Source organism: Otolemur garnettii, unplaced genomic scaffold, assembly GCF_000181295.1.
Source record: "Otolemur garnettii isolate 467f Iridium unplaced genomic scaffold, OtoGar3 scaffold00001, whole genome shotgun sequence".
Classification (NCBI taxonomy): Eukaryota; Metazoa; Chordata; class Mammalia; order Primates; family Galagidae; genus Otolemur; species Otolemur garnettii.
The window spans coordinates 32,990,927-33,001,005 of NW_003852396.1; the positions used below are offsets into that span (position 1 = coordinate 32,990,927).

The 10,079-nt window shown below is 34.6% G+C and overlaps 1 protein-coding gene across 1 annotated transcript; it reads left to right on the forward strand.

The window, feature by feature from the left end:
- The first annotated feature begins 1,461 nt into the window (after positions 1-1,461).
- Positions 1,462-2,409, forward strand: LOC100953709 (olfactory receptor 51V1-like). The gene has a single exon (XM_003781438.1). The coding sequence runs from the start codon at positions 1,462-1,464 to the stop codon at positions 2,407-2,409; it is 948 nt and encodes a 315-aa protein (XP_003781486.1).
- Positions 2,410-10,079: the final 7,670 nt, after the last annotated feature.

The following is a 10,079-nucleotide window of genomic DNA, read 5'->3' on the forward strand; positions in this document are numbered from 1 at the left end:
TCAGTTTCTACATTTTGAAAATAGAAATGGTAACAATTTACTTTTATTAAGTATTTTCTATATGTTTTTCACTCTTCCAAATACTTTAACTATCTATCTAATTTTATTTCTAGGATAATCCTAAGAAATAGGTAATGATAGTATTCTTACTTTTGATAAGAAAACTTATGTAAGCTTAAGTATATTGTTCAAGGGCACGTTGCTTACAAAAGTTGATGAAGGACATCTAACTCAGAAAGTCTGACTTTATAAGCATGTTCTTTATATTCTATTGTCTATCAAAATCAAAGATTTGATCCTCTAATATTTTTATTATAAAAATAGACATCTGATTTGAAGCAGTTTATAAGGATTATAAACTTAATATAAAACCATATGACTTCTAAGCAATGTTTTATCTTGAATAGCAGATAAATGTTTTCTATATTTAGGCTATGTATTCCAAACATAGGAGGACATCTTATATCTGAAAGGGATGAAGGGAAATAAAATCAAATTTCATATTAACAACAAATAATAACTTCTATAGGATATATTTGACAACCTTCAAAGGTAATGTGAAGAATACTGAGAGAGAAGCAAAGTAACAGAGGTTTCTAGATCTCTCTGTCCAAAGCTTGTTTTCTGGTGTCCTTGGATGAAGCAGTTATTTCTGCAAACATACACTTGTAGGAATATCCAAAACCTGATAGATGGAAAAGTTGACCATGAGGACACAGCCTAGGGATTTTCTCTGATTCTCTCTAAGGAGCAGACATCTTACGTGTTGCATCACTTATTCTTAGCATCTCATAAGATCCAGAATTTAGTCCCCTGGCTACGTTCTTGCACCTGCATAAATCTCACCTCTCCTACAATCTCAGAGTGGCTGTGACAAAATAAAGAAGAATAAGATCCATTTTCAAGACTGGTAAGAACATAACTATCATGAGTGACACTTTTTTATTAAGTCCCTGAAACAGAGGTCAACATGACTGAGAAACGACTTCTACAAATGACTTAGTATCTTCTATGTTAACCACACAGTAATTTTACATAGAAAGGACTGATTTGGAATTTATTACACCAAACTTCCAACATGAACAGCCAAATGTGATTTTGTTTTCTGCTTTGTATTCTCAAAGTTTGTTATTAGAGTATCATAAGCCAACAATCTCTTATCTCTTATATTAATAATATGAAGTACTGAGGCGAGACGTGATGGTATTATTGGGAATATGGACACTGATTAACTGGTGAAGTCAAAGTTCTAATAACAAGGACATGTCCTATAAAGGCATAACTTAGTAAATGCACAGAGAAAAATTGGCTTCTGAAAAAATACAAAGAGTAGTTTCACATCTAATAAGCAATTGTACTAACCTGATCAGTCTTGGGATAGTCATTACTTCATACTTTACATACACGAATCTCAATTAACTATTACATTTTTCCTACAGAACATTCTATCTTTGGGGATAGATGTCTGTTCAACCTGCTTCCAAAATCAATAACTCCACCTTTCTTCTTACGGCTTTTTCTGGTCTGGAAAAAGAGTACCCTTGGCTCTCCATCCCTTTCTCCTGTGTCTATGCGATTGTACTCTCTGGGAACTGCCTGGTACTGCACGTGATCTGTACAGAGCCCAGCCTGCATGAGCCCATGTTCTACTTCCTGGCCATGCTGGCTCTCACCGACCTGTGCATGGGGCTGTCCACAGTACACACTGTGTTGGGGATCCTATGGGGCCTCAGCCAGGAGATTAGTCTGGATGCCTGCATGGCTCAGGCCTTCTTTATTCATGGTCTATCATTCACGGTGTCTGGAGTCCTTCTTGCCATGGCTTTTGATTGTTTTACAGCAATCTCTAACCCTCTGAGGTATACATCTATACTAACCAGTGCCAGGATCATCAAAATTGGGCTGGGGATTTTAGTTAGGGGTTTCGCATTCACCATTGCTCCCATAGTCCGCCTAAAGTTTTTTCATTACTGCCGTTCCCGTGTCCTCTCCCACTCTTTCTGTCTACACCAAGACCTACTGAGACTAGCCTGCTCTGACATCCACTTCAACAGTTTCTATGCCTTGGCTCTGGTGATTTGTACACTTTTGTGTGATTCTGTGTTAATTCTCATATCCTACATTCTGATCCTGCACTCTGTTTTGGCTATTGCATCCCGGGAAGAGAGACTCAAAACTCTGCAGACCTGTGTCTCCCATATCAGTGCTGTCCTGGTTTTCTACATCCCAATCATCGGTCTGACCATGGTACACCGCTTTGGGAAGCACCTCTCTCCTGTGGTCGCTGTCCTCATGGGCAACATCTACATCATCTTCCCTCCCCTGATGAACCCCATCATATATAGTGTCAAGACCCAGCAAATCCGCAACAGAATCCAGAAGTGGTTCACTAAGAAATCCTGTAGATAAGTGAATTTAGGGAAGATAAGTAGTAGTTTCAAGAGAAATTCCCAACACGTAAATAATTTGTAAAAATAATCACTAATTTTATGTAATAACTTCACTGATTAAGGTATATTTATATTCATTTTCTGCTTTAGTTCTCCCAATTCAGAGAATTAGACAGAAAAGCTTTCAATTACCTTATTTTGTCACTTTATAATGAAGTGTAATGTTAAATAAAGTGAACTATGTTTAGTACTCTGCCAGTGAACACTTACATAGAAAATGACTTAAGTTACATTACAATGTATTCCTTTGAATTCTCAATGTGTTATTATGTTATTGCATGAACTGTTGTTAAGTCTGTATTTACTACCCATGAACAGGCAGTTGTTATATATTTTTATTTATGTCATGATTACTCTATTAAGGTCATAGTACTTTTCTACTTTTATGGGTCTTTTCTACTTTTACAGAGCAATACCACTCCCAAATCCCATTCTGTCTCATCTAACAGAATGTGTGATGTTGTTAGATTAAATCAAATGTTGAATCAGAACATTTGGTAAATAACAACTCTGAATCATTTATCACATTTCTACCTATTCTACCTCTTACTTCCAAATTCCACACATTTGTACACAGCAGTGAATACAGAATAATTTAGAATGTCCACAAACCTGGCAATTGCTTTTAATCTTTGTGTCAGCGTACATGAAATTTGTAGGACAATTTGATCAACTTCTTCATTTTACCGAAAAGACTGCTGAGACAAAAAGATATTTAGTAAGATTAACTAGCCAAATTGGGGATAAATTGCAGTATTGTGAATATTTTGAACATATATTTCATTTTCCAGTGGCAAGTGTAAAACTAGCAGACTTAACTCAATCATCAAATCTCAGAATCTTGTTCTTTTCTTAATGAAAGTACAAAAATTAAAAAGCATTTAACAGCCTCAAGATTTTTCTTACGTTGTCACGTCAGCATGGATATATACTGGCTATTCTTGAGTGGGGCAGAGGCGTTATCAGTTATCAGCAAAGCTGCAGTGCAGTTAGGCTTTTCAGGTGAGTAGAATAAAGTTGTTACACATTGACATAACAATGGTGAAGAATGTGAAAATATTTAATTTTGGATATTAATATTGGGTTTATTGCCTTTTGGATTATATTTTATTGATTTAATACTCAAAATATTCCTGAACACACATTTATTATTTTGTTGATTAGAGTTTCAGAGCTCACGTTTTTGACACATCCCTTTGTAAACTATCACTATGCCCATGGCTTAGATGGATTGCACTTCTCTTCCCTTGTCTATTGTCCTTTGATTGGTTGATTTATTTTTAGCTCCCTGTTAGGCTACTTCTTTATTCTAGAATATCTGTCTCTCCAGTCAGAGTCCTTGCCTCCTCCTAACCCATTTTTTAAAGATCCTATTTACAATCCTTGCTAATTAGCTCTTATCGGCTATAGTCCTGGAGCATGTAATGTATTTTTTTCTTGCTGTTAGGAAAAAATGAGAAATAAAAGGTTGAAGGATTTTTCCATTCAAATGGAAATATTATATATTATCATATTATATTATATATTTTAATACATATATTATATATATTATATATTATATTGATTAATGATATATAATGAGCCCTGTCACACAGACACATTGATGTTTATGTTAAGCCTTTGTTTAATGTATAATAGAATTATGACTATTGTGAGTTCACAATAACTATCTTAGTTATCCAAGGGCCTTAGACTTATCCTTTTGTTTAGTAATCAAGTGAGATTTGAAACATTTTAATTTGCATAAGTTGATTTTTTTCAATAGTATTTTTTATTTTATTTTGTTTATCTTCAGTCTATCTCAGTATTTTAAGAAAAGGGTAAGATTCCCAACATTAAAGCTTTTAAATAAAAAGTGTCATATAAGGAGTTTCTCCCTCAATTGCTTTTCTATAAAAACCATATGAAAGTCATGTAAGGCTGAAATGAGCTCATGAATAATTATGGAAAGGAAAAGCTTTGAATAAATCTAATTAATAAAATGTCAGAGTCAAAATATGCTGCTTTCATTACTTTAAGTAGCTAGGTTCATCTCTTGGTTCTCTATTCTGTTCCATACATTCACCTCTCTGTTTTTGTGCCAGTACCATGCTGAGGTCTGGTAGCATGATTCCTCCTGATTTGTTTTTATTTCTGAGTAATGTCTTGGCTAATAGAGGTTTTTTCCTGATTCCATATAAAACAAAGTATTAGTTTTTCAAAGTCTTTAAAGTATGACAGTGGAGCTTTAATAGGGATTGGATTAAAATTGTATATTGCTTTGGGTATTATGGACATTTTATCAATGTTGATTCTTCCCAGCCATGAGCATGGTATGTTTCTCCATTTCTTGACATCTTTAGCTATTTCTTTTCTTAGAGTTTCATAGTTCACTTTATAGAGATCTTTCTGTCCTTTGTTATGTAAACTCCCAAATATTTCATCTTCTTTGGCACAACTATAAAAGGAAGAGTCCTTGACTTCTTTTTCAGCTTGACTATTATTGGTATGTATAAAGGCTACAGGTTTCTGAGTATTGATTTCATAGTATGAGACACTGCTGTATTCCTCGATCACTTCTAAGAGTTTTGTAGTTGAATCCCTGGTGTTTTCCAGATATACAATCATCTTATCTGTGAAGAGTGAAAGTTTGACCTCCTCTGTTCCCATTTGGATACCTTTAATTGCCTTTTCTTGCCTGATTGTGATGGCTAAGACATCCATTACAATGTTAAAAAGCAGTGGAGACAATAGGCAACATTGCCTGGTTCCTGATCTGAGTGGAAATTATTTCAATTTAACTCCATTCAATACGATATTGGCTGTGGGTTTGCTGTAGATGGCCTCTATCAGTTTAAGAAATGTCCCTTCTATACCTATTTTTTAAAGTGTTCAGATCCTAAAAGGATGCTGGATATTATCAAAAGATTTTTTTGCATCAATTGAGATAATCTTATGGTCTTTGTTTTTTATTTTGCTATGTAATGTATTATTTTTATAGATTACATGTATTGAACCATCCTTGAGACACTGGGATAAAACCAATTTGATTGTGGTGTATTTGTTTTGATGTGATGCTGGGTTCTGTTTGCTAGGATCTTATTGAGCATTTTTGCATCTATATTCATAAAAGATATTTGTCTATAATTTTCTTTTCTTGTTGGATCTTTTCCTGGTTTGGGGATCAGGCTGATATTTGCTCCATACAATGTGTTGGTAAGTATTCCTTCTTTTTCTATGCTTTCAGAATGATTATGTAATGTAGGTACTGGATCCTCTTTAAAGGTTTGGTAAAATTTTGATGTGAAGTCATCTGGGCACAGACTCTTCTTTTTTGGGAGATTTTGTATAGTTGATGCTATTTCAGTATTTGATATAAGCCTGTTCAACATTTCTAATTTTTTCTGGCCAAGTCTAGGAAGTTGGCGTGCTTCCAAGTATTGGTCAATTTCTTTGAGATTTTCATATTTCTGAGAATAGTTTTTTGTAATATTCATTAAGAGTTTTTTGAATTCTAAGGTGTCTATGGTTATATCACCTTTGTCATTTCTGATTGATAAAATTCAGGATTTTAATTTTCTATTTCTAGTTAGGCTAGCTAAGAGATTATCAGTTTTGTTAAACTTTTCAAAAAACCAACTTTTTGATTCATTGATCTTTTGAATAATTCTTTGTTTTCAATTTCATTCAATTCAGCTCTAATTTTGGTTATTTCTTTTCTTCTACTGGGTTTGGGGTTGACATGTTCTTCCTTTTCCAGTTGCTTGAGATGTCCCATTAAGTAGTCACCTTCCTCTCTTGCCATTCTCTTAAGAAAGGCTTGGAGCACTATAAATTTCCCTCTTAAGACTGCCTTTGCATTATCCCAGAGGTTCTGATAATTTGTGTCTTCATTTTCTTTTTGTTATGAAACCTTGGTAATTTCCTTCTTAATCTCATATTTGACCCATCTATCTTTCAGCATAAGGATATTTAGTTTCTATGTCTTTGTATGAGTATGCAGATTCCTGCTATTTGTGAGTCAACTTTTATTTTGTGAAGATCTGAGAAAAAAATGGAATAATTTATGTTCTTTTAAATTTTCTGAGGTTAGCCTTGTGACCTAAGATGTAAACAATTATGAAGGATGTTCCATGGGCTGATGAGAAGAATGTGTATTTAATTTTGTTAGGATGAAATTTTCTGTAAATATCTATTGAATTCACTTGTTTTATGGTGAAGTTTAAGTCCAAAATTTCTTTGCTTAGTTTCTTCTTGGAGGATCTATCCAATGCTGCCAAAGGGGTATTAAAATCTCTGACTATTATAGTGCTGGAAGATATTAAATTGTTTATGCCTGTTAGGGTCTTGGTTATAAATTGAAGGGCATTTTGGGGGGCACATAAATGTTAATAATTGATATTTCATCATGTTGCCTATGAGTGTTTCCCTTTACAAACATGAAGTGACCATCGTTGTCTTTCCTTACTTTTGTTGGTTTAAAGCCTAATGTATCTACAAATAAAATTGCAACCCCTACTTTTTTCTGTTTTCCATTTGCCTAAATTATGGATGTTTATCCCTTCACCCTGAGTCTATATTTATCCTTTAAGATCAGATGAGATTTTTGTATGGAGCAGATATCAGGCCTGAGTTTTTGTATCCAGTCAACCAACCTGTGCCTCTTTAGCAGACAATTTAAGCCATTCACATTAATTGAGAGTATGGATAAGCCTGGTGGGATTGTGGGTCTCAAGTTTTCCAAAGGACCAGTGGATGTTTTTAATCTTTTTGCCACTGTAGAAATTTGTATTTGATCAATAATTTCTGAGTGAGTTTACTTTGGTAGTAGAGCATTGTGGGTGGTCATTATGGAGGTTGAATCTGAGAATATCTTGAAGATCTGGTATAGTTATGGCAAATTTCTTCAACATGTGAATGTCATTAAAGAATTTGATTTCCCCATCATAACTGAAACCCAGTTTAGCTGGATACAGAATCCTGGGCTGAAAGTTGTTTTGTTTTAGGAGATTGAAGGTTGAAGGTTGATGACCTTCAATCTTCTTCTGGCTTGAAAAGTTTCAGTGGAAAGATCTGCAGCCATTCTAATATTCTTCCCCTTGTAGGTTATAATTTTCGAATATCTGGCTGCTTCCAGGATTTTCTCTTTCATATGAAATTTGGTGAAGTTAATTATAATGTGTCTAGGGGATGCTTTATTTGGGTTGAGTCATGCTGGGGTTCTAAAACTGTCTGCTATCTGACTTTCATAATCTCTTGCCATATTTGGAAAGTTTTCCTCTAAAATATCTTGGAGTACAGTATCTGTACCTTTTGGATCATTCTCATCACCTTCAGGAATTCTAATAAGTTGAATGTTTCCTTTTTTAAAGTTGTCCCACAACTTTCTCAGGGAATGATCCATCTTTGCTCTCCATTTCTCTTTGTCTTTGAGTGTTTGAATTTATTCAAAAGCTTTGTCTTCAATGTCAGAGATCCTTTCTTCTGCCTGCTCCATTCTGTTACTGAGGGATACTACTGTATTTCTCAGGTCTGTGAGGGATGCAAATTCTTGCCTTAATTTGTCAAAATCTTTGTTGATTTTATCTTGAATTCATTGATTCTTGAGACAACTTTGAATTGCTCCTTAAACTTCTATTCTAATTTTATTTCAGTTCCTTTAATCTTATTTGCTATCCAAATTCTGAACTCAATTTCTGGCATCTCAGCCATTTGTTTATGAATGGGATCTTCTGTTGCATCACCTTTTTTGTACCTTGGGGAAGTTGATCTACTCTGGTTATTCATGTTGTCCACATTTTTCTGCTGATTCCACCCCATGGTTATTTTTCACCATTTGTTTAGAGAGTCTGGTAAGGTGGAATTAAATTGAAGGTTCCTGGGCATGTAGTTAATCAACCCTTTATCAGAGTGCTGAGATTGGTGACTGTAGCTATTCACCTATGGTTTTAGAAAGGTCCCATTCAGTACTATAGCTTGAAACACTGCATACCTGTTTGGTGATGGGGCCAGGTGGGTCTGTCTTGTATTTAGCTAGACTTTGACTAATTCTAGTGGATCAGTGTCTTTGGGTTGAAATATCAGCCGTGGAGGAATACAAGCAATTAAGACACTCTACCCCTCACTGTAATAACTGGGAGAGGAGAATCAGACCCTCCCTCCGCAACACAACCAGGGTATAATGTTGGAGAGTCCCTGGATTATGGGCCCAGATCAAGATTTCCAAAACAATTGTCCCAGTCAGCACAAACTCAGATCAAGTGGGAGAGTTCAAGAAGTCTCCAGCAACTGGACAGCAGGGGTCCACTGCAGCTCAAGTGTGATTTGCTCCAGTGATCTGTGGAGTCAGAAAGGCCCACCCAGCAACAGAATTATTTCAGGGGGGCTGGTGCCTCTTTTTCCACTTTGCATCACTGTCACCCCCAGGCACTGGTTACTCCACAGGCCTACAGCCAAGCTCTCTCTAAACTCAAGTACACAGGTATTTGCACCTAAGTCAAAGAAGAGATAATGCCTCACTGACCAGGTGTCTCACTGTGTGACCTGAAGGCAGGAGGAGTTCAGGTCTGATTCCCTCTGGTGATCACTGGAAACTGGCAAGTGTTCTATCTGCATGTGTACCCAGCCAGGGGTTACTGTGGAGGACCGTGTGTATTGGGTTGGTTCTGGCCATTATTGCTCCCTCTGGAAGGGAGCCGCTGCAGAAAGCTGGCTTCAGTGGACCATCTTGCCTCCCTCCTCCTAAATTAATCTTTCTTATTTAATTTTCTAATTTTTAAAGGATAAATTTTAGAACAATAAACTGTCTATAAACTACCAATTTTTGTTTGACACCAGAAATATTATCTGCAATTAAAAATATCAAAAAAGATAAAAATACTTGTTTTTTATTATATAAAATATTCTATGAACCTTTCATAATTAAACCAGTAAAGGATAGTGACAAAAATATTCAGAAAATAAAAACAAGGGCCAACACAAACAGCTCCAGTAACAAAAGTGAAAAAATTAGCATAACTTGGAAAAAAATATGGTGCTTATTTCAAGCTTTATTGAACAAAAAGTAAGTTTATTAATTCAATTTTTGCACAAAACCAAAAATCCATATGAATTAGAAATAACAAAAAAGAAAACCATGTGATTTTAAATAATAAATTTAATTGTATAATAATATTTATATTTTCTATTTAAAGATAAGTAATATAATATGGGGAAACAGGTACTTAAATTTTTTTATAAAAACATAAGCTGGGTACTTAAATTTTTTTATAAAAACATAAACTAGTGAAATTGCCTTAAATTAAATTATAATGTCTATCAAAAATTAACAGGAAAATCCTTCCATACTGTAATTTTAATTCTGTTTATATAGCCAAGAAAAATGCATAAACGTCTATGAATATATTTTTATTTAGTTGTGTGTGTATGTATTCCTTATTTTATTCATCAATCATGATGTTACCCAAAAGCATTAACTGAATTTCCAGATCTTGTAAGGTCTACATTTATAGATTACAAATAAAAAAAGAACTATTTCCATCAAATAGTCCAACCTAGACTTTGTACAGAACATTTTTACTACCTTATTTTGAATGGGTCTTCACTGAATAGATAATGGAGTTGATGGGTGCTCAGACTAGTAAATAAGGG